The sequence below is a fragment of the Cydia strobilella genome, chromosome 1 (genome assembly GCF_947568885.1).
Source record: "Cydia strobilella chromosome 1, ilCydStro3.1, whole genome shotgun sequence".
Taxonomy (NCBI): Eukaryota; Metazoa; Arthropoda; class Insecta; order Lepidoptera; family Tortricidae; genus Cydia; species Cydia strobilella.
Genome location: NC_086041.1, coordinates 1,374,917 through 1,401,220, shown reverse-complemented (window position 1 = coordinate 1,401,220; position 26,304 = coordinate 1,374,917). Strand labels below are relative to the sequence as shown.

General features: G+C 35.8%; 1 protein-coding gene and 1 long non-coding RNA gene across 2 annotated transcripts in view; one reads left to right on the top strand and one right to left on the bottom strand.

The window, feature by feature from the left end:
- Positions 1-26,304, bottom strand: part of LOC134754834 (uncharacterized) — a 151,445-nt gene that overhangs the window by 43,346 nt on the left and 81,795 nt on the right. The gene's annotated exons all lie outside the window — the stretch shown is intronic.
- On the top strand, positions 5,075-8,335 carry LOC134746702 (uncharacterized). The gene is made up of 4 exons (XM_063681228.1): positions 5,075-5,606; positions 5,882-6,059; positions 6,666-6,845; positions 7,223-8,335. The coding sequence occupies exons 1-4, from the start codon at positions 5,081-5,083 to the stop codon at positions 8,007-8,009; spliced, it is 1,671 nt and encodes a 556-aa protein (XP_063537298.1). The 5' UTR covers positions 5,075-5,080; the 3' UTR covers positions 8,010-8,335.

Genomic DNA, 26,304 nt, shown 5'->3' with positions numbered 1-26,304 from the left:
CTTTGTAGAAAAATTAAACGAAACAAAAAAATGCAACTGTTCCAATTAAATATGATTTTTCGAACTGAATAAGTACTATGGGTGACTTTGGGCCTCAGGGGGCTAATAGTAGTTATATAAAATCTGGTTACCCCTCTCAACCCCTTAAATTTCCCCCTGAAATAAGAAATAAGCGGTTTTGGATTATTTACAATATTAGTGGTGGTAATTGCTATAACTGTTTCAAATTTAGGTATCTACGTCCAACGGTCTCTGAGAAAAACGCATTTAACTGATTTGCAAGACCGAAGTGATCCCATAAGTGTTCCGTTTGTCAAAACAAAGTTTTGCACGGAACACTAAAAAAACCGGACACGTGCGAGTCGGACTCGCCCTCCGAGGGTTCCGTACTTATTAGTATTTGTTGTTATAGCGGCAACAGAAATACATCATCTGTGAAAATTTCAACTGTCTAGCAATCACGGTTCATGAGATACAGCCTGGTGACAGACAGAAGGACAGACGGACAGACGGACAGTGGAGTCTTAGTAATAGGGTCCCGTTTTTACCCATTGGGTACGGAACCCTAAAAATGATCATCTCATCTCATCTACTAAACCAGGATATCCCATACACGGCGCGTTGTGTCACAATCCTTATACATTTGTATGACATCATACAACTTTCGCTGAGAGAGGACCATGCATTTGGCGTCAGGATCTGTTGGTGAAAACACCTTTTATTTGTTTATTCGTAAGTAAATTAAGTTTTTTTTTTGTGTTGTTTAAAGGTAAGTTTGCTAATTAATATTAATTATTTATTATTATTTATTTATTTATAAGTATATTACTTGTTCACTAACGAAGTAACGAAATATACTCTGGAAAACCCACTTTCTCAGTAAAAACAGTCGCGAATTTAAAATTGTCTTTAGAAGCACAAAACCCTTCACGCCTACATTTTTTAAATTGCCGCCTTTTTCTACTGACTGAAATGGCATGCCAAACTATATCTGACAATACATGATGTTTCAATTATAGTTGGTCAAGCAAATCTTGTCAGTAGAAAAAGGCGCGAAATTCAAATTTTCTATGGGACGATATCCCTTCGCGCCTACATTTTTTTAAATTTGCCGCCTTGTTCTACTGACAAGATTTGCTTGACCAACTGTAGTTTTCCATAAAAAGTCCCAACGGTTCGTCAAATCGACACGTTTCTCATTAAAAAGTTGAATCTTTAACTTTATTATCCAAGGGCCTGACACTCTTTGATAGAGAAAGATAGTCTTATTGCGATTCCTATAAGAGGAAAGAGAAAATAGTGCCATGCTTTGTCCCTATCACCGACCGGGTGGCATCATAGGTTGGAGGCGAGGGCGAAATACTGAAATGTATAAGAATGAAAGAGAAAATATCCTATGCTGCCCAAATTTTATATGAATATTCTTTCTCTTACCCCGGTCGCTCGGTGGAGTCGGTGGCGCGTCTATAACTACTTGTATATACTATGTCTATGTTGTTATCACTATTAAAAAGTGAGTCAATGTTCATTGTATGGATGGTATAGAAAGGATGCCAATCTCTTATGGCAGAAATGTTGCAAAAGTGGCCGCTTTCAGCTTTAAATAATAGTTCCTAATCTCTCCGGTGGCGCTAGTTAGGCTCTGGGACATGAGTATAACATGAACCATATAAGGCAACAAATAACCCGACCAAATTACGTAGGTTGGTTTTGGTAGTATTTCGGTGTACGGTGGCGCCGCCTAATTACTGTTTTTTGATGGACACTTTTCATACATAGAGATTTGGCTCCTTTATATAGTCTCCATGGTTCATTGGATCGATTTCCCAATTCACGCGCACCATTTTGATTTTCTTTTGTCACATGACTACAAGCTATTCTATTTTGAGTTCTATGTCGGTTTAAATAAGTTGGGAAATTGATTGTTTTAAGACTTTTAAGTGTAACAGTGGGTTCTCACTACAAAATGTCTTTGTTAAATGTAGCGATAATTGTGTTTTGGGCACTTTGTTTTATTATTCGTAGTACTGGCTCGTAGAAAAGGGTTATGAACAGGAAATGTAAGATGGGAAGACAAATGGAACACTTTAGAACTTTTCCCGTTATGTATACTCGTAGGTAACAGCCGTTACAGCTATTGGGTAATCAATTTGGAATTTGTTTGTCTATTATAATATGTTATAAGTACAGTATGGCAAAAAAGAGTAGAAATTTAAAAGTGGCAACACTGTAGTGTGGTCCCTTTCTAATCAATCTAAGAAAAACGGGACGACACATACAGTGTTGCCACTTTTTAATTTCTACTCTTTTTTGTCAGACTGTATTATGATTCAGGCATTATCTGTAAAAACCGGCCAAGTGCGAGTCGGACTCACACACGAAATAAAAACGGTCACCCATCCAAGTACTGACCCCGCCCGACGTTGCTTAACTTCGGTCAAAAATCACGTTTGTTGTATGGGAGCCCCACTTAAATCTCTATTTTATTCTGTTTTTAGTATTTGTTGTTATAGCGGCAACCGAAATACATCATCTGTGAAAATTTCAGCTGTCTAGCTATCACAGATCACGAGATACAGCCTGGTGACAGACAGACAGATGGACAGACGGACAGACGGACAGACGGACAGACGGACAGACGGACGGACAGACGGACAGCGGAGTCTTAGTAATAGGGTTCCGTTTTTACCCTTTGGGTACGGAACCCTAAAAAAGTAAATAAGAAGACAAGTTGAAAAATTGGTCTGTAATTAGTTTATTTAGCTCTAGTATATAAAACAAACGAAATAGAGCAAAAACAAGTTTTGTATGAAAAACTTAAATTCGCTGTATTTTTTTAACTATTGTATCTGAATATACATAAACTTAAAGACCTAGATATGCCTTATCATATTAGTTTCAGAGCAATCTAACGAGTCGTTTTAATATGAGAGCGTAACTACGTTTGTATGGAGAACCGAGCTTGCCGGGGATTCTTAAAACTTCTTTTCTACTTAACTAACTTAGCGGTTTCACTCACGTTTCAGTCACTCGCGCGACATGTTTCGGAGAGCCTTGGTCTCCATTTTCAAGCACTATCATTTGACTAACAATATCATTTTACACATCTCAGGTCACTAGGTGACTTCCCGAGGAGAACTGGACACCCAATACGTGAGTGAAACCTCTAAGTTAGTTAAGTTAATATGTCTCACGATAGTTTAAATTCGATTCTTTTCTACTTTCCTACAAAACAGTACCATATCGTGAGAACCGTAGAAATGTCCAAAAGCAACAATCAACGCGACCGGGAACCGAACCCAGGCCCTAATTACTCGGTCATACAGTGCGATTACGATACAGTGTCACTATGTGATACAGATACGTTACTAATGACCCTAATGGGTGTTTTACACATTCTTTGTCGCTTACAAGTGTCACTAGGGCGTCTACTTCTTCATTTACTATTCTTTTCACATCACCAATTCGAAAAAGGGCTTTTTCTTCCCTGCTAAACTCTGATTTATATATAAATTCCAATAATATAACCTCACTTTTTCTCTTTTCCGTATGTTTTAAGAAACTAAACAAAGCTAAAAGGATATATACTTCTTTAATTATTTTAAATGCTAGAGTATGCAAAAGGGGAATTTGAGTTTACTTCTTTATATATTTTCCATTATTACGAAAGAAAAAGGGTCTGAGTGAGGTTAGTTATTTGGAATTTAATTACAAATCAGAGTATAGGAGGGATCAAAGTAACACTTTTCTGTTCTAGGATACTGTTTTTACATTTTTTTCACATTTTTTTTTAGCTTAAATAATAGTTTTAAAAACTTTATAATTACCTCATAGGTGATGTGAAAAGCAATATGTGTCACATGGTAGCAAAATTATTTCCATCTTGGGCGTAACACACTTGAATCCCTCACTACGCTCAGGATTCTACTTTAGAACCCCTCGCTACTCTCGGGATTCTATTATAGAATCCTTCGCTTCGTTTAGGATTCAATTGTACGCCCTCGCCGTAAATATGTCATTTTGCTCCCTCGTGACACAATCTACTATTTCATCACACTCGCTTAGTAAATGTAGAATTTTACGCAGGCTTAGCGGGAACTATAGAAAAAACGTTTTCCCTAGGGAGTTATGAAGTTTCTAGTACCGTAATAAACAGTTTTTGGTCTTTATACCTCTTTTTTGTATCGCAAGTGTGATGAAAAACATTGTGTGTAACTCGGGGCGTAATAATATTGCAAACTCGAGTATCTATACTCTACTCTCGAACTAACTATACTCTAAATTAATTTTTAACAAGCAGAAACGTCTGCGATCGATGCTATTAAGCTAAGAATAAATTTAAAAGTGGAAAAATTACTGCCTTGGGTGAGACTTGAACTTTAAGAAGTGTAACACTCTTACGGTAGATGTCGCTAGGGTCCCCTAGGATGAGGTCTTGGTGGCTCAGTTGGCAGAGCGCTGGAGTACGCCCCATGTTGCACAATGTACTATTTCTTTAGTGTTCTATGGCTAAAGCGATAACTCTAAAAAAAGCGCCTGCGCATAGTCAATTGCAATATTGAGTTTCGCTTTATTGAGTAGAGTGAAAAGCAGCAATAATGTTTTTACATAGCCAAAGGGTAAAAACGGGACCTTATCCTAGGGCTCCACTGTTCGTCTGTCTGTCCGTCTGTCTCTCACCAAGCTGTATCTCATGAACCGTGATAGCTAGACAGTTGAAATTTTCACAGATGATGTATTTCTGTTGCCGCTATAACAGCAAATACTAAAAAGTACGGAACTCACGGTGGGCGAGTTCGACTCGCGCTTGGCTGGTTTTTATTGTTGTTTAAAATTGCTACACAACGGCCACGCACCGCCCCGCCCCGACTCGACTTACCTCGCCCCGCGATAGCAGATTGATGGCCGTTTGCCGACCGCTCAGTACTAGTTTTAAGCAACTTACTAAGACGCATGACGCGTGTACAGACGTGCCGTTCATACATAGAAACGCAAGTGATTTTTGATGTATAGCGTGTCCGCCCTGTGGCTGTACGACAGTAAAAATAATGTCATGGTATTATTTCAGGTTCTCTAGACAATGAGGGCACTTCGCATAGCCTTCTTACTGATCACTGTTAATGTGGTCGCCCATGAAGCAAATAAAACTTTACCAGCATTACCGGAACCTAAAAACTTCAAATTTGAAGACCAACCTTCACAATCCTACGGTCTCGTAAGATTTGAAGGCCAAGACCAAGAGTTTGATGGCAGTCAGAATACAATCGATGAGCAAAGGATTAAATTTGAAACTGATAACCAAGACAATAGGTTTCAACAATATGATATCCAGAACATTGAGGGTCAGCAATATGATAACCAGAACATTGAGGGACAGAAGATTAAATTTGAAGATAAAAGAAATCAAAGACCTAATCAACAAAAGAAGAAACGTAGAAGAAGACCAAAGAGGTTGCCAAATGGAGCTCAAGGTTTTAGATATCCGGCCCAGCAGTATCCTGGATCACCTGTTTATTCTGGAGTGCCTATATATCCTGGTCCCCCTGTATTTGGTCCTTTACCAATTTATCCGGGACAGAGACCTTATCAACCTTATACACTTTATAGTGAGTTGAGTAATATTTTTGTTATTTATTTATTTATATTTCGCAAATATCGAAGGTTTAAAAGTTTGGTTTTGTATCAAATGACCCATTAAAATCGACGAACTTAAATATTAAATGCAACAAGATTGTAAATAGTAAACGTTTTAATACGATAGTCCACTTGAATATGAGTAGGCAGATATTGATCTGAACTTTTGCGTATTTTCAAAGTATTGTAAACTAAGTTCTCAAGTTCCTTTTTTTGACCTAGTCGAATTATACTTATATGATTCCAGAGCCTCGTCCTTCTGCCACGTCAGCGGCCCTCTCAGCCGTGACAGAAGCCCTAACTTCCTTAGCACTGTATGATGATGCTCAGTGCGTACCCAGACTGCTCTGTGAGGCGGCCGGAGGTGGAACTATCCCTGGATCTGGGATACTGCAGTCTGTTGCTGGGTTACAACCATTGCTTACGTAGGTACCATACCAATAAGTAGCATTAGTCTTTGAATGAATCATCTAATCTAAGAATAGAATAACTGATTTCACCAAACAGTACTCCATCATTTTATAATCTTTATCAGCAGTTCCAATTTACCAAATGTTGCTTTTCAAAAAGAAATGCACGAGTTAGTACAAATCATCCCAAGAGTGTTCTACCCTAAGATAAGATTTCACGGATTACCTAACACTTTTTTTTTTTTTTTTTTTTTTTTTTTATTTAGAACACAAACAGTCACATATACAAATGGGTTTGAAGTACAAATGTACTTAACATACTTAAGAAAACAGACCTGGAGGTTCATTAGTAAGTACATAATGTTAACATACACACTAAACAGCAGAGATAAAAAGGAGATAAAAGAAAAACATGAGCCTACGGTCGTCCTACCGGAAAGCCGGAAAGTTTTGGCTCTTTTCTTTAAAACTTTCGCGGTTTGAACACATATTAAATCACATCATCAGTGAAACCTGTGTCGAAACGTCGGTAAATAAAGTTAACAAAATAAATTCGCGATAGACCCGTTTTTAAATGTGATTTAATATCTTTTCTTTAAGCCAACTTCTTCAACTTTCCAGCTTACTCTCGGCCTACAACGGCATCAGCTCCTCCCCTCTCTTCGTGTTCGGCCGAGCCGTCTTTTTGGGCATGACTTCCAAGGCTAATCCTGGGACCTGTCGCTACGCCTACCCTCAATGCCCCAACGATCCTGAGCAGCTAGTACACTATTTGAACAACCATAACGGAGGCTTCTTCAGGTATAGTATAAAAATATATCCCTGGTGTTCCATGAGGAACACTGTTTCTATCTGTGCACTTTTCAAATTTGGGATGCCTTTATATTTTTTTTGCATCCTGGATATTTGATTTCCTCTGTTTTGTTTTGTGACTATTATTCCCAATAGTTCGGACATAGATTTTACTCGGGGTGTCCCCCGCTTCCGTACTCCCTCGCCCATCAGGAATAAGAAATACTGAGTACCCACTGTATCGATCGATACTGTACCGACAAGTCAGCAAACAACCGATTTCACGAAATGTTCACGTTATCGACTTTAGTTTTATAATTACTCCATCACTTAACATTTTTACTGACTATATTTTCGCTTTAACAAATCTTTTCAATTTATTTCAGGTTCTTTGCAGCCCCACAACTGAACGAACAGCAGGGGCTAGAGCAGTTCTACAACCAGCTATCAGGGCAGAATTATGGGTTGTATCATCCACAACAACCGTCACAACCTAACCAGTACCAAGACCAGAATTCGCAGCAAGGATACGGTCTGCAGCAGCAGAATCAGTATATATACGACCAACAGTTCGGTCAATATCATCATCAATATGTGAATCAGCAACATCAGAATCCTAATCTCCAAGATTATGGTCTCCATCAACAATTTCATCAGAATTATCAAAGACCAAATCCATATGGCAATGGATATGGATTAAATAGCCAGAATTCTCCTTACCAAAAAAATCTTAATCAAAGCAGTATTGAAAACAGGATTCAAAAGAGAATACAAAATGTACGAAATACGGTATTTGTCAACGTCAGTTCTAAACCAAAATGGTCTTTTCCAGAATCTGCATCAAACAGGGATGTTTACAGTAACGTAAGGCTAGGTAAAGTTATAAATTTTCCTCAAAATGTGAACTCTATCATCGCAGGTAAAGATTTCGTTTTCCCTGGCATTCAAAGTAATAGAGAATATCTGATTGATAGTATTGAGGCATTTGAGAATAATTTTGAACAAAAGGGGGTTGATGGTTTTAAGTTTTTTAATCAGAACAATGATGGAACATTTAAAGATGGTAGGGATGATATCAATAATGATGACGTTAGAGTTTTGTATGTAGTCAGAGGTAACGGAGATCCGAATCATCCGGAAATTGTGCGGCTGTCTCCCGGTCAAGCTTTGTAATATGTTTTTCATAAAACAACAAGGGGCCTAGTTTTCCTGTCCTGTTTGAAATGCCAGGCAAAATAAAGGAATGAAAATGATTATAACAGTGCAAGTTTAGAATCATAGAAACATTTGTGCCATTTTCAACCAAAAGGGTACTTATTGTCGCTTGTCAGTAAGGCGCTATTTCCATATAGCTTCAATTAGCAATCAACCTTATCAACAAGCGACAATGTGGTACCTTTTGGTTGAAAACGTCACATTTATTCCATGTAAAGGTGTTACAATGTAATCGATTAAGTCTGGTTTTAATGAAAAATGAAAAAAAAATAATGACTGTTTAACGTCGGGTATAAGATTGAACGACTAGTACTTCTGTAATAGATTTTAAGTGTTGTTTTCATTGTGAAAAGAATAAAACTAATATTTAATTTATTTCTGTATAAACTTCATAGGTAAAATCTTCGAACAACACCAGGAAGGGAGTTGGCATTCGCACTTTTTCTCTAGCACATGCCCAAATGGGCATGCACACATCTAGCGCAATGCATGTTGTGATTTGTGACTCATCTGTACACAATAAAGAGATCGAGGTGTGCAAGATTTGTCTTTGACGTGTGTCATTATTACAGATTGGATTTTGTATGTAGTGTGTGAGAAGTGTGACTGTGTGAACGTTTTCCCCCGCAAAAAATGGCAGAACGATACGATTTGTACGGTAAGATACCGCTTGGGCTCCTCCCTTCCGACGTTCTGAAGCCGGTGTTGCTCGAAGGGTAAAATACTTTATTCATAATCCCCCGGGTATGTCCTTAAACTGCGTCCGGACCCGGATATGTCCTTAAACTACGTCCAAAAGAAAGGTATGGGCACTGTGAATGACATCTCGCTTTGTGTGGTAGGGCACAGGACAGCGGATGTCATTCCAGATCTAGAGCAGAGCCCAACTGGGGAAGTACCTCCACCTTACAGAAAACCGCAGCCAAATAATACTAGACCCTACTCATAGTGTTGTGTTCCTGCCGGTAAGTAAGGTTGCCAGAGCTCATCGAGGGAGAAGAGTGTTAGGGTCGGCACGGTAATATCTCTGGTGTTGCAGGCGTCCATAGGCTACGGTAACTGCTTACCATCAGGCGGGCCGTATGCTTGATTGCCACCGACGTGGTATAAAAAAAATCCAAATATACGAATAAATGAAGTTCTCTGGAATGTTATTGAACGTGTTCTTATATTTTCAGAATGGAAGTACCTATATCATGAATAATAATAAAGTTATAATGCTTACTAAACAAACGCCCATAATATTAGTAATAGTGTAATGTACTAAGCCCCTAGCGTACGTACTTTTGCCAACATTTATTTTTAATGTACAGTCGCCATCAGATATATCGGAGCGGCCGAGGTGCTCAAAAATATCCGAACACGCACCTAGCGCCTTGACAATAGAGGCGTGTTCAGATATTTGTGAGCACTTTGGCCGCTCCGATATATCTGATGGCGACTGTACGTACTACAACTTCTTGGCTATGACGTGTTCGAGTAAAAAGACCTACTACTACCATTCATCAACTTATCTCACTAGGTCATGATTCCCGGTACCTTGCTATATAGGTAATGTTACGGTCAAACATCATTAAACTTCGTATAAAGTCCGTGACAATTGCGTTTACGATAATTAATGACTATAAACGCAAATTGTATAATTAACGAATAGCCTTAACTTTATTTTTGCGCGCAGATCGTTCACCCTTCACGTGACGAGTTTTATACAATACGTGACGATTGCGATACGATAAGGTCAAAGGCTTACGTACTCAAAAGTATAATGAAATTGGTAAGAATAAGTAACTTAAAGATGATTATTACAACCATGAATTGTAAGTGAACTTTTTTTTTTTTTTTTTTTTTTTTTTTTTTTTTTTTTTTTTTTTTTTTTTTTTTTTTTTTTTTTTTTTTTTTTTTTTTTTTTTTTTTTTAGAAATAGTTTAAAGAATATACAATACTTGCTAATAACTGAGGAATAAATACATTTATGTTATTAAATATTACGGCCGCAAATGATAAAGATGCAGGTCGATTACTGCCATAGGCACTGGAGACATTTCTTTCATAGATACCTACTATAAAGTAATATATAGTAGATAGTGTCACAATACGAAGCAAGATGGCATATTTATTATTTACGGTGATGGCGTACATTGAATCCTGAACGAATTGAAGTACCTATTTTATAATAGAATCCCGAGAACGCCCAAGGTGGATATAATTTCGCTACCATGTAAATACTGCTTTTCACATCATCTATGAGGAAATTACTGTTTCAAACTATTATTTAAGCTAAAAAAAATTGTACCCATGAAAAAAAAAAAACAATAGTCCTAATAAGTAGAACCTAGAACATTAAAGTGGCACTTTGATTCCTTCTAGCCGGGAATAAAAAGCACTTGTGATGATGTGAATACTAAAACTCGCAGTAGGTACCTTTCGTTTAAGGTGTATGCGTGTAATTGCGAATTCTTAGAAATGCCGAAAACAAACTAAAATTAGTGTCTGACCGGAATCGGGTTTTTAGCCAAAATGAACAGTTTTGCTATAGTTTTGGCCGATACATGATTTTTATGCCGAAACCTGCTTAATCCGAAACTTCGGTCGGACACTAACTCCAATGTAATGATAGGTAATTTTCTGAATTATGCGATTACAAGATATAAGACATTTTCTCAAACATGCTATGTAATATTGATATTACGTTCTTTATATTAGGCTGGGAAGTATCACGTTTCAGGCGCGGCTTGACGAGAGGTCTGTAATGAAATTTCATACAAAGTTGCAGGCCTAGGCCGGGAAGTGGCTTTTTTTAAATTTCTATTTCACATATAATTGTGGCACAGCATCATGGCATTCAGCCATTTTTTTTTTGAACCTGACGGGCTCTATGGCACTATGGCCATTCGAGCGGTAGGACTGTGTGGGGGATGGTAGCCTGAGGAAAATCCAGGACCCTTCCGCATCACACGAGACGGTTTTGCTACGCTGGAAGCTGGAATACTCCTAGTTAAAAAAAAAAACTATATTTGATTGATATATATAGTTGGTCAAGCAAATCTTGTTAGTAAATAAGAACAAAAAAAACTATACTCATCCTTTTCTTTTGGGTGTTAGTACTAGTGTAAGACAAAGATAGTATGATTCTCTCTGTCTATGTTTGAAATAAGACAGTCCTTTGACAAACTATATACCTATATTAAACGTTTGAGAAAAGCACTATACATACATCGGCGTGAAAACGGGTTGTCGGCCTCATAACTATCCGGCCTCACTACGTTCGGCCGTATATTCTATTCGGCCGGCAACCCCTTCCTTCCCGGCCTCTGTAGTAATGTACTATTATTGATAAGAGTTAATGTTTTACAGGTCAGTAAATAGGTAGGTAGGTATAGATAAAGTATAAAGTATAGCCAGTTTACTATAAACTGATTATAAACACGACTAAAAAATCGTAGGTTATAAACCAGCCCACGCGTTCGTGACATTAACCGATTTGGGAAAAGCAACAAATTTTCCTGCGCCGCGCCTTGACTTTAAGAACTTCAGCGTTCCTACTGCTTATTTTATACTTTATTAATTTTATTATTATTATATTATTATATTGTTTAATACACTAGCAGCTGAAAGCTGATGCGTGTATATCACTGCACTTGTTTTTTTTTTATACTACTTTGTTGCATTTATTATCAGGTCCAGACTGCATTTAAGCTTGTAACCTGTGACGATCGGTCTGGCCTAGTGGGTAGTGACCCTGCCTGTGAAGCCGATGGTCCTGGGTTCGAATCCCGGTAAGGGCATTTATTTGTGTGATGAGCACAGATATTTGTTCCTGAGTCATGGGTGTTTTCTATGTATTTAAGGCGGTTCCCTGAGCCAAAAGGCGAAAAATCTCCTTATATGATCATGTTTTTCTAAGAGGCGTTGATATTCGTAGACGTGGAAAAAATATATGTAGTTCTTGACTATATTATCTTTAATATCATAATAGCTTCCGATACACGAATTATGACACTTCGCTCGATACAATAATTTCCCAAAGTAACCTCTAACTCAGACTTTTAATCCAACTTTACTCGGTTATTTATTATGTGATACTATAAACAGAAAAAGAAGAAAAAACAATCTTAACTTAACCCTTAAATGCATGATTTTTTGTATAACTTTTTAATAAATTGAAATAGATGTGTCATGTTGTATAGATTGTGGGAAAAATAAAGAAAAAAATCATAGTATTTAAAAAAACATATATAATATACGATGCATATATACATCATTATGCATTTAAGGGTTAAATAGTAATTTCATAGCTTTCGAATTTCGATATTGTAGGGTAACGTTTTTAAAATAAATAAAAATCGACAAAATTCGATCAAAATGGACACTTGGCGCGCATGCTCTTTCCCGTTCTTTCTTGTGAAATGTGACAGAGACAGCGGCAAACCGATGGAACGGCCTTAAGTATTTATATATTAAATATATCGTTGTCTGAGTACCCATAACACAAGCCTCCTTGGGCTTACCGTGGGACTTAGTCAATTTGTGTAAGAATGTCCTATACCTAATATTTAATATTTATTTATTTAACCTTTTACTAGCTACATAGTACAAAACAAAGTCGCTTCCTGCTGTCTGTCCCTATGTATGTTTAGATCTTTAAAACTACGCAACGGATTTTGATGCAGTTTTTTTAATAGATAGTGATTCAAGAGGAGGGTTTGTATGTTATTACCCCCCAAAAGTGGCCCCCGTGTTTAAAATTATTTGTTTACGTTACATGTCCATCTGGGTCACAACATATTTGTACCAAATGTAAACTTAATTGGTCCAGTAGTTTCGGAGAAAATAGGCTGTAACAGACGGACAGACAGACGGACGAGTGATCCTATAAGGGTTCCGTTTTTTCCTTTTAAGGTACGGAACCCTAAAAAGTGACACCGCGTATAAACATTACTTACTAATTCAAACAACATTGAGCATGTAAACATGGGGTTCACATATCTTAATTACCAATCAGTCAGTTAAACACATAATGACAGCACTTCTCTGACTAACGCCCATGCTGACCCGAAAATGATAAGACCCACTTATAGAGTAACACGAACCTGGCCGCCACCATACAATCGAAGTTATGCTCTCATTTTTAAACCACATTCTGAAAAAATAAATTAGAGCGAGTGGGAGTTGTACATTCATAACTTCTACACGCACTATTTTTTTGCATACCTATTTAAAAAAACCCGGCCAAGTGCGAGTCGGACTCGCGCACCGAGGGTTCCGTACATTACACAATTTAAACAATGTATTTTTTATGCGAAACGTGAGTGAAAGGTAAATTGCGGTTTACGATTTATGACGTATTAAAAAAAACTACTTACTAGATCTCGTTCAAAGCAATTTTCGCTGGAAGTTTGCATGGTAATGTACATCATATATTTTTTTAGTTTTATCATTCTCTTATTTTAGAAGTTACAGGGGGGGGACACATTTTACCACTTTGGAAGTGTCTCTCGCGCAAACTATTCAGTTTAGAAAAAAAAGATATTAGAAACCTCAATATCATTTTTGAAGACCTATCCATATATAGATACCCCACACGTATGGGTTTGATGAAAAAAATTTTTTTGAGTTTCATTGCAGTTCTAAGTATGGGGAAACCCCAAAATGTATTGTTTTTTTTTTCTATTTTTGTGTGAAAATCTTATTGCGGTTCATAGAATACATCTACTTACCAAGTTTCAACGGTATAGTTCTTATAGTTTCGGAAAAAAGTGGCTGTGACATACGGACGGACAGACAGACATGACGAATCCATAAGGGTTCCGTTTTTTGCCATTTGGCTACGGAACCCTAAAAAGGGACCCTAAAACCCCCCCTACCCGTTAGCTTCACTCCCACCCTCAGGTACTTTTAGTATGTTGTTTAATACACTATTCTCTACAACTATGCCAAAATTGGCTAATACACGAATTATTAGTAATTTCTGGGTCTTCGTTTGGTGGCCTAATAGGGCCATTAGGGCCTCAGGATGTGACACATTAGAAAACGAAAGTGTTAAACCCACTTACGTAGATAACGAGTGCCCAGTAGATAAGACGAGTGTGTCAAAGGCACTAGAGCAAAAAGCTGTGTCCTGACTGATGCTTATTGATAGGCAGACAGACGGACAGAGGAGTCTTAGTAATAGCATAGAGTAACTTATACTAGAGCGGTACTGTCATAGTAAATTTTGTAACCCCAGTAAATTCACTGCCATCTGTCGACACACTTTAAAACTAAAAATGAAGATTTATAAAAATACGATAGAATGTATAATAAATATAGATAAATGATTTTTTTATTTGCATTAATTATTTTTATGATTTTGACCCATGTTCTTTCACTGATATGCGTTAAAATTGTTAGATAACAGACGAAACCGTCAACGCCATCTATACGACTGTAGGCCTAAACTAGTAGCGCCCTCTGAACGAGAATCAAATTTTCTTGATTTTTGGGGCACGTTTTTTCCTTAGACTGTATCCATCTATTACGGAGTTATATCTATCTTTGGTAATAGGGTCCCGTTTTTACTCTTTGGGTACGGAACCCTAAAAAGGTAAAATGGTAGATATTTCCTAAGAGGGTCGAATTTATCCGAGTTTGAAGTTAAGCGACACATTTTATATTATTGTATTTTTCAAACTGGACGCTCACAACGACGGCACAGTAAAAGCACATAACTTCAAAAATCTTCTTTTCCGCTCAACACCAAACGTTGTTTGGCCTAGGTATTCTTTTGAGCGATTATACACGGCATGTCTTCACACTTGGTTCAATATTAGTTGTCTACGTACTACAGTATATACACACACACACACACACTACTACTACTAGGCACTGTTAGTGCTTGAAAATGGAGACCTAGGCTCTCCGAAACATGTCGCGCGAGTGACTAAAAATACTTAAGTGAAACCGCTAAGTTAGTTAAGTTAATATGAAATAAAACTATGAAAACGGATTATATCGCGTATATTGAATAATTGTAGTGTATAACTAGCCTTATGAACCGATTTTGCATGTACAACCAGCCTTAAAGTTTATAGTCTATGATTGTTCATTATTTTAGTATGTGGGTATTTTTGCACTTTGTAATTTTTCCTCAGTCACCCGTTGACCACGAACGCTGTAAAGGGTTCGAAACGTCGGGATGTATTATAAATTCAATATACGCGATATAATCCGTTTTCATAGTTTTTATTTCATGAGGAACTATCGCGGTAACCGAAGACAATATTAAGATAATATGTCTCACGGTAGTTTAAATTCGATTACGTACTACATGCACTAGGCGACTCATTCCGATATTAAAAATCTATTATTGAGTTTCAAAAATCCTTTTAAAATAAGGAAGAAGATAATTAAGTTATTTTATATACTGAACAGATGTCATATATTATAGAAAAAGTGACGAAGCCCTACAATGGTGAAGGCCGGATTCGAACCGGCGTCTTTAGCTATCGCCATCGCTAGGCCAGACCGGTCGTCAAATAATAAGTAATTAATAAGTAGAGCATAGACTTATATTGACCGGGATATAGACCGTGATTACCTTAATATCGGGAGCTCACAAATAATACAAAAGGTAATCACGGTCTATATCCCGGTCAATATAAGTCTAGTGAAACTAACCATGAATCATTCAAAACTCTAAGTAGAGCACAAGTTAATATAATTAATTTAATTAAGCGTTTTTAAAGAATTAGCGGTACGCAGGTTTTTAATTGAAAGCTTAGTCACTTTCAGGCTGAAAGTGACTAAGCTTTCAGAGGGTTTTTTTTCTCAGGAAGAAGCTGAAAGTTTCAGCTTCTTGCTGACAAAAAGAAACTTACAATTATGACGCATAAACCAAACATGTGCAGGTGCTCGGTTTCATGTAAACAACAGCAACTGCGTCTAACTTTTTCTCAATAAGCCAATAAGCTATGGAAAATCACTAACCATATAAGTATCAGGAAGGCTACAAAGACAGATGGTCGCTTAGATTATTGGACAGATAATTATCTACAAAACGGAATTAAAACAACGCGTAAACATTCCGATTGTGCACAGGATTTAAATCCAGGCATATGACTGAACCTGGGAGCTTAAACTTTGACGGAACGCATATTAAAATAGGCTGTGTTACATAGTATTATCATTCCAGTGAAAGTCGAAGGACGAGACCGCAGTGTGCTGCGCGGTACGGAACGGAGCGCACGTCGCTTGACAGTTCGCGCGAGTGACAGTTCCATTTTCAAACTCGAACGCGACAAACGAAACTGATTTAAGTATGTTTTTATTATTTTCGAGTTGCGTCATGTGGAAGTGTTGTGTTTGAATTTAACGGTTTTTTGGATTCGTTGTGAGTGTTTGGCGCTGTTTTGTCTATTTTTGTACTATTATTGAATTACGTATCTGTATTGTTTTATATTGATTATCAATAGGTAGATTTATCATGATAATGTAAAGACTCAACTGTGAGTTAATAATTATCTGCGATTGATTTTATGATTTAATCTTCAATGTCAAATAAAATTACATTAATTTTACAAAAAATATAAAAAATAACAATATTGAAAGCGTGCCCAAAATTAAAATAATTAAAACAATATTAAAAAACGTGTTCTGAAATTAATTTATTTAAATGAGATAACAGCTCAATTATAACATATTATATAAAAACTTTACTTTTGTATCTTAGGGTTTTTTTAATTAAGTAATTAAAACTTAATAACTAAAATATATTGAAGATACTATAAATGTAGAATAAAACGTTATGCGTTTCCTAATACCCAAATAAATAAGACAATAGCTTAAATAGCTTGATTTTTTTACAACGGTAAAAATTGTGAAACAGAAAATAAAAACCTTACAATACATAACTGACAATTTTTAAATCATTAAGACTCCTCAAATCATAATACCTATAATATTCGTAAATGATTTTTTTAATGAGAAAGATTGTTTTCATTTGTTTTTTACAAACCTATAAATAGGCTTTATGGAAATGGATTTCGTGCCAAGCCGTTTTTTCGTTAAATATTAGAAATCGAAGGTCAAACAGGTATCTGATTTACCTGATCGAGTGACCACCGTGACCGGGTCAGCCCTACGACTAGGGTTGTCACTAATTCCTGTGCTGGAAATACTTTTTGTGACTTGCGACATATCCATTTTTGAGCAAAATAATTTTTTAATAATTCCTAAAATAACAAAAAATATAACAAGTATAATTGACACTAATCGATTGAAAAAAAAAATGTGCCATATCCGCATTTTACTGTAGGATAATTTAACTCAGTTAACAGAAAATTATCTCAAAAGTGTGACATATCCAAAACTTTTGTGTCATACATTGTACGTATAACATTTATCAAATTCTGGCAAATAAATAATTATATTCTATTCTATCATCAAAACCGGATATGGCAATAATAAAAATGCTTTTATTTCTTGATTAGGTGCCACTATTTATATTCAAAATATTTGTATGTTACTTATAAATAGTAAACATATGTGCCTCAATGATAAATAAGTTCAATATTTCCTAAATGTAAAACTTTTCGATATATTTTTTGCTTCTTTTCGCTCTCCTGCAAGGGCATTTTTTTCTGTAGTGATGTACTGGACTTTTTTTTTCAAAATAGGTAAATGTTTTTCCTACTGAGAATCACGAGCTCCTTCGTTCGTACTAAGAGGAGAAAAGCGTCCCAAGTTTTATTTTTCTATTCCGTTACCATTCTTTAAACACTGCACAGCCGAGTACGGCGGTAACGAAATGGAAAGTACGTAATATGTATGAAAATTTTGGGACATTGTTTCTTTCCTAGGAGCATGGAATCAGCTCATGATTCTGGGCACAAATAACATTAAATTTACATAATTATCGAATTACGAATATTTTTGTGGGGTCAAATGATTCGATCCCAACATTTTCTGCACGTAGAGATTCTGCTGATTTAGATGCGAAGCTTTTAATAATTAGATGGTAAAAAATGTTCGCGTTATTTCGTACTTAATAGTGAAGGTCAAGGCTACCAATTGGAATTCCAAATAATAATGCTGATCCTCCTACACTTTTTGAGTCATGATTTGCGGTTTTGTCCTTTGGCTTTAAGTTTTTGATTCATTTGAAAAAATTCTCATATTATAATCGTGGTCACGAAAAATTTAAAATTAAATTAAATGTCCGTGTAACTTTGAGAAAACCAGTTTAAATAGTATATCTTATCTTTTCTTTCGTAATTAGAGCAATGAGATAAACGTTATTAGCCTTGAGCAGCTTAGATTTCCAAATTATTTTCTAAAGTATTAATTCAGTTAAGGAATATGATTCGGAAATATAAACGCTTACAGGTATGTTTTAAAAATGTTTTCTGTAGGTATAGCAGGAATAATGATTGCTAGCTTTATATAAATATACGGAGAAATTTTATACAAATCGATAAAGATCTACAGTAAATGTGCCATTTTCAACCAAAAGGGTACTTATTGTCGCTTGTCAGTAAGGCGCTATTTCCATATAGCTTCAATTAGAAATCAACCTTATCAACACGTGACAATGTGGTACCTTTTGGTTGAAAACGTCACAAATGACTACGGTTTACGTATTTTTAATAACACACACTACAATACTCAAGAAGATATTTATTTATATATTAATGGTCTTATTCATAAGCGCGTTACTGCAGGCCTGAATTGGCTATGAATCGTTTGTCTTTATCTGCCATTTTGATATAATGTATTTGTAAGAAATGGATAAAACATAATTCAACTAAATCAGGCCCGTTAAAGTTTCATGAAAGGGGGTTAAACTTTATCGCAATAAATATATAAAACAATGTACAAATGGCGGACTTAATTCCAGATGCCTCTACCAGTGGTTGACTGGTAGAGGCATCTGGCACACATTGGACAAAACAGAGAAACATACAATTTGGTGCAGACTTAAATATATTAGAGTTAGACCAAGGTAAAATGGCAAAGATTTTAATAGCACCGACTGTGCAAGTGTTATTTTAAACGTTATACTTCCATGAAATTATGACATTTAAATTAACACTTGCACAGTCTGTCCTGTCAAAATCGCTGCCTAAGTTAGTTTGGCCTAACTCTATATCCGTGCTCATGACTCGAACCCAAAACCTCCAACTCCTTAGGCACCGTTACCGATAAGGCTACGGAGGTCGTTATCAGCATGTAAACAGACGGATGTTAAAGCTATAAATTAGGACATTAACTGCTTCCCGAAACGACAAGTAGACACAATCCTACATATTCACCCATTAGACAACCCTACTTGACTGTGACATCTCAGAACACGGTTAAGAAACAAGTTGTTGCAACGCTATCAAGTTCAAAAGCGGTCGTCGAAGTGAAATTCGTTACAAACCTCACTCATCTTCAACCTGATCGTATAGTATATGTCATCTGATCTCGTTAGAAGGGCTATTTAATGAATAATTCAATTGGTTTTTTAGACATGTCGGATTCCGTTTTTGGGTTAACAGAGCTTGGATTTATGTATGTATGTAAACGCTTGTAGGTCGGTTGGTTACACATCTTCCGTGGCTATGTAAGGAGCTATCATTTGATTGGCCTCCTTGGCATTGGTTTTGCGATTTGTGTTTGTAATTGGAAACGGACGGTAATAAAAAATCATCACATCATTAGCCAAAAACGTGAAATGTCTTACTTATTTTTTCTCAGCTTTAACAAGCTTAAAATCTCTATCGAAGTCATAGGGATCTTAATATCAATATTTATCCATATGTCCTCAATATACTGAATTATTAGAGTTTTGAATGATTCACGGTTAGTTTCACTAGACTTATATTGACCGGGATATAGACCGTGATTACCTTTTGTATTATATAAGTATACTGAATTATCTTTATAATTCATATTTTATGTCCTCCTAGCTTCCTTCAAAATTCATGTCATATCTTATAGTATGTATCCATTCTTCAAAATGTTGTCGTAAGAATGATGTAACTCACAAATTTCTTTGAAGACGGTAAAATGAATGTCGCTAGTAAATGTAAAAGACACTTAGTTTCCTAATCATGGTATTTTGTAAACGTTGTCGAAGCAGGGAGCCCGCTACATTACTACTAATGATTCAAGTGTTTGTACCACCTGCAACGTTAATCTTAGATAAATATTCACCTCCCACTGCTAAGGAGATACCTGTTATTTTAATAGGCGCCATAATAGATAAAGATAACGTAGATGGTGGACATAATACTTTAAGCATAAGCCCGATGAAATTATCCAGCAAACAAGTTAGACAGCATTAAATAAAATTATCACAGTAAATCCTAGTGGAGATACGAATAATCAAAACTCAGAACGAGTTAACTACGAAAGATGTGGCTTTGTATTAAACTGACTAAACTTCATTATGCATTTGAAATATTTAAAGGAAAAACATTCATAGATATATGTTTCAAGCGGAAACTACGTAAGCCCATATCTCAAAGGTTTTCAGAATACGTTTGGAAGTCGAAGACGACCTTAACTTTGTTTCCGGTCGATTTCCATTCGTTTTATGACTAATTTTCGATACTATTTAAGGACAAACGATAATTTTGTGCGTTGGATGATTCACTGAGGTCAATTTATTTTACAATACGCACACTAACATGGATAAGAAAAGGCACTGGCGTAGTTTCATTACTCCAATATCTTTAAAAATTATAGAGATAATTAAAGAGATCAAGATTAAAGAGCTTTTCATAGCAGCTTTAATACATATTCAGCAAAACTATCATTTCTGAACATTCAGCAATCTTAAACTAGGCTCCATAAAAATGTACAATTTAGCCACGACATGTAATTTACGAGAAATCGTATCTCATATTTTCAATAAATTATAAATATTCAACCGAGCCATTACTAAATTCAAATTGGTATCTTAAATTAACCTATATTTTCAGAAAAAAAAAGGGGTGTATAAAAATTTACAGTCCTAATTTACGATGTTTACAAATTTCCATTTCATATTGACTGCAACGGTCAATGCCCCTTTACAATTACAATATTCATTGTTTTCTTGTACACTTTCTACTTTTTATCTTCAGAAGACGTATAGGTAAAAACAGTAGTCTTCCGCACTTAATAGGCATTTGATATATTACGTTTTAACATATGTATTGAGTTCATTGACAGAACAATGGTATAGTAGTGTCAGTGTCACAAATCATATCTTCCTTCTTCCTGTTACACAGTAGTTTTTTTCTTGCTATAACTTTATTGTGTATCAGTTTAGCCATTATTTTCAATGCCATTGTGAGGTCTTATACGCGAAAAACCTGACCAGTAATATATGATCATTGTCAAGAGGGCGCTGTTATTTTTATGTAAATGGTGACAGCTGAGTATATTATTAAAAAAATAGTTCTAGTGAAATTCTGCAACATGGCGCGTGATCATATATTCCTGGTCAGGCTTTAAGTGTATTGTAATGTATATAAATAGAATTAACTTATGTCACCAAAGACATTTTCATCTAAAATGTTGCCAAAATGACCATATGGCTCGCACTGTCAAAAAGTTATCAGATCTCATGTAGAGCCAATTAAGCTTCTAACTCTAGTCACGCCCTAACTCTACAAACTCTACACCTTAGTCAAAATATGTGACTTGGCCGTTTAACATGTTGAATGACAGGTAAAACCCAAAACGTACTTCATGAAAATGTCATAACAACGAACAGATGTTTAAACGCCGTAGGTTATTTCAATAAAAGAAGATATAGTAAGAAACTATTTTGCTAATCTTTAACCATTATATATTTTTTCATTTCTCATGCTCTGAAAGAGGGTCATTGTTGTTCTAAAAGGTGCGCAGAAAATGATACGTGTCTGCACTAGAGCATTTTACGTTCGAAGTACGATATTTTTAATTTTTTTACGATAAGCAATTGAAATTTGAGTTTAAATGGATTTGTTATACAATTTCCATTGTGATACTTGACTCTCCATTCCATAAATAACGATACTTTTGCCTGAATTTTTAATTGAAAGTTCCCTCAATAAATACTATAAAAATGTATTATTCGTCATGTTTTTGAAAAAACACATGCATTTTACTTTCCTCGTATTCGAAATGAAAAGTAGAGTGTTTAACTCGGGTGAAAGGCATCATTTCAGCCTCGGACTATTGGCGCTCTCACTGCGTTCGAGCGCCAAGACACCTCGGCAGAAATGAGTGCCTTTCATCCCTTGGTTAACAATCTACTATAAAAGGTTTTCAAAATCTGCTCAAACGATTTCAATACTAAATAGTATTGTAATTGTTTTTTTATAAGGTGAGTTAATATTATAAAATCTCCTAATAAATACTAACAGATAAATTTAATATAATTGGGTAGGTAAAGTTTTTTGAAGATAGGCAAATTATATTTTTATCCGATAGTATTCGTCATAACGATCACGGAAATGCAGCTCTTTTATTTTTATTTCGTATTATTTATTAAATATATATTTTTAAGTGACCGAGATGACGTTTGTGAAATTTAACAGCAGATCGCACTAATGCCTGTGCACGTGATTTAATTGATGAGATAGAAAAAAAAACGATGACAACTGTCAGTGTCAGTGTCACTTAGCCTTAGCTGTCATTGCCGAAAAAATAAAAATAACGGCCCAACCTTTCTGTTAGACTTCCGGTTCGAGCGCCATCTTGATAGTTAGCATCGTGATTAATTACTTTGTTTTTTGCTTATTAATATTGTTTAAAGTGTAATATCGATAGCTTATTATACAGTAAACTAATGTGGTAGTGTGCAGTGAATGGAGAATTAATTTTGAAGCGCGTTTAACCACCATCTTGGAGTCAACGGCCGGTAGTCCACGTGCTTCTTGTAAAGTCTAGCTATCGATTTACAGGAGCTAACAAATCACCGTACACTGTCTTGTACAACCGTACAATTTTTGTCGTTTGTAAACCTCTCAATACCTTGATACTGGCGAAATAGTCCCACTGGGCTGAAGCCATAATTTTAAAAGAAGAAGAAGAACCTTTCTGTTACCTTGCGTTTTGCGATTTAGTGTTATCATTGAGATTTTTGACGACCTCAGCACGACCCAAGGACTTCTGATTCACCACGACATCTGCGAGTATTTGGACAAAGATTGAATCTACTTTCGATAACTTGGCACTGCTTATTGGACAACGTTTTCTTCCCTTACGACGACCCGACCCCTGCGCTGACCCTTAGACTGATAAATTAGTAAATTAAGATCACAGACACCATGGAACCAGAATCTGAAAACGCACGAATGGATCTACAATATTACAGGGATGAACTTCAGTGTTTTGTGCCGTCGTGTAAGAAGCGCAGACGAGACTTTACCACGTCGGCTTATTTAAGCATACCATAGTAGATTGTTAACCAAGGGATGAAAGGCACTCATTTCTGCCGAGGTGTCTTGGCGCTCGAACGCAGTGAGAGCGCCAATAGTCCGAGGCTGAAATGATGCCTTTCACCCGAGTTAAACACTCTACTTTTCATTTCGAATACGAGGAAAGTAAAATGCATGTGTTTTTTCAAAAACATGACGAATAATACATTTTTATAGTATTTATTGAGGGAACTTTCAATTAAAAATTCAGGCAAAAGTATCGTTATTTATGGAATGGAGAGTCAAGTATCACAATGGAAATTGTATAACAAATCCATTTAAACTCAAATTTCAATTGCTTATCGTAAAAAAATTAAAAATATCGTACTTCGAACGTAAAATGCTCTAGTGCAGACACGTATCATTTTCTGCGCACCTTTTAGAACAACAATGACCCTCTTTCAGAGCATGAGAAATGAAAAAGTCTTTACAAGCGATTTGGTGCCAAGCATTGGAGATATATTGCCCAAAACGCAACTTATATGTATGTGAGGACCATATCAATGTAAGTATTGTTTATAATAATCTACATATGTGGTATTTTCTATAAAAAGGGACCTTATTGTCGATGGCGCTTACGCCATTATAAACGAAGCTCCGATATAAATACAATGCCGCGCGACGCTGTGCGGCGTAAGCGCCATCGACAATAAGGTCCCTTTTCATAGAAAATGTCCCATATTAAGATTGTACTTTAATGTAGGTCCTTTTTGGCTACAAAGTTGCCGTGTTCTTTCGTTAACATCATTATTCTTCATTTGTCAAATATTACATATTTTTAGACATTGCTACTGTAGGTATTACTGTCTAAAATCATAACCCTCTAGCTGCAGTTTAAGGAATGCTGTTTAAAAACTTAAAATCACTTTAAACAAGTTCTTTAAGGCTTGTGTAATTAATTTACTCACAACCACCTTGGATCATTTTGTGTTAGTGACAGTATTGATCTTAAGGTTAATAAGTAAACATTTTAAAATGTTATTGAACAAAAGTTTTATCGTTTCAGGAAACTGCTTGCAACTGTTACTTCGAAAGAGACACCTTCCAAAGCCGAGGTAATACAAACCAAAGTGATCGCCAGCTTGCGGGTACACATGGAACATGTCATACGGCGGTTGAGGGAATCCGCATTCTTGGAACCTCACTCGACTGTAAACCATAATCATGTCAAGTATGTAGATGAAGCCGTTTTGATAGCATGTGCTCTAGTAAACTTGCAAAGCAGTATAATAAAAATCAAATAATTTTTGTCTCGTTTTATTATATAAATCCACAAATGAATATCCTTTTATCATAAACAAACACTTATCAAATAAATCATATAATAAGTATTAGTGGACATCCTACACGAAGATCGACCTAGCCCCAAACTAAGAAAAGTTTGTAAGTACAGTCGCCATCAGATATATCAGACCGGCTAAAGTTCTCACAAATATCTGAGCACATCTTTATTGCAAGGGTATGTGTTCAGATATTTTTGAGCACATCGGCCGCTCCGATATATCTGATGACGACTGTACTAAGGGTACTAGGAGACGATATACAACATACCAATATAGATAATACATACTCATATACATAGAAAACACCCATGAGTCAGGAACAATATCTCTCTTGATTATTCAAAAACTGATGAGAAAGTTGTATTTTATCCACATGTGGGGCAAAGTAATCAGATGCAAATTTTGAGTTGTTTCCTTAGGTTAGCTGGTGGAATTGACTTTTAAATGATGATTTTGAATGATCATTTGGATTTGGTCTTGTTTGATGGTTAATATTTTCTTCGGGTTGGTGTGGTGAAAATTTTTGTGTTTCACTCGGGGGCAAAATTTGTTTAATCCTCGTGCTTTGAAACCCTTGCAACGCTCAAAATTCCACTTTAAACAACAACTTTGCCCCCTTGTAAAACAAATAACGATTGCTCAACACACTAATACCAGGGGCCCATTTTTCGAACGGTAAGGTACATACCTGCGTCAAACAAGGGCCATTTTAATACAAATCTAAATATTTTGTAGAAATGAAGAACAAGAATAAAACGTAGGTTATTATAGTACTTAATATTCACTTTATTAACCGTCTGAAAAAGTAATTCACTGTGACCCACTCTCCCCTAATTAGAGATTTAGGTATCACTACACTACAATGATTTGAAGTTTGAAAAAAAAAATACATTCTGAGATTCAGGCATTTAGGCACTAGGTATTCCTTTATAAGATCTAGGAATTTTGGTAAATAGGTAAAATTAAATAAACGTTTATAGCGCCCCGGCTTCGCACGGGTTACACAAAACCTTAAGAGGCCGTAGTCGATTTTGGAGCAAAAATTTTAAATTGATACATTTAGTCGTTGAAATTATACTTGTTTTGTTACGTAATATCTAAATAACAAGTATTGGTTTCTATTAGCACGTTTTCTCATCTTGCCTTTTAATAATGAGGTCGCGAGCGTGCGTCACCGGTAATATGTGAAGAGAAGGGGCAGTTTTTAAAAATTCATCAAAAAATTATGGTGGTAAATTATACAAATTGATGTATAAGAATAGTTTCAGCAAATGTTGTAGATTGTTCAAGTATCCAAATTACGTTGAAATTAAGTCGATTTTTCAGAGAAATTGTAACTTGTTTTGAAGTAATTTCTGGAGAAAATTGAATTCGTTTAACTTTCATTTCCTCGAACTCTAAGTCATATAACAAAAATGTAATCTGATAAAGGCCAAGTACAGAATATGTGTAATACAAATTTACCATTTTTAGCAGTCCAAACTTTACGAAATTTACAAATAAGAACGACAAAATCAATGCTTTACGCGCGTTTACCTAAACGTCCTTCAGAAAAAA

Bases quoted from the DNA above. Each gene is read 5' to 3' on its own strand.
- LOC134746702 (XM_063681228.1), top strand. From the start codon at position 5,081: ATGAGGGCACTTCGCATAGCCTTCTTACTGATCACTGTTAATGTGGTC. The intron at 6,060-6,665 runs GTAGGTACCATA...TCAACTTTCCAG, and splicing joins GGGTTACAACCATTGCTTAC to CTTACTCTCGGCCTACAACG. The intron at 6,846-7,222 runs GTATAGTATAAA...AATTTATTTCAG, and splicing joins CATAACGGAGGCTTCTTCAG to GTTCTTTGCAGCCCCACAAC.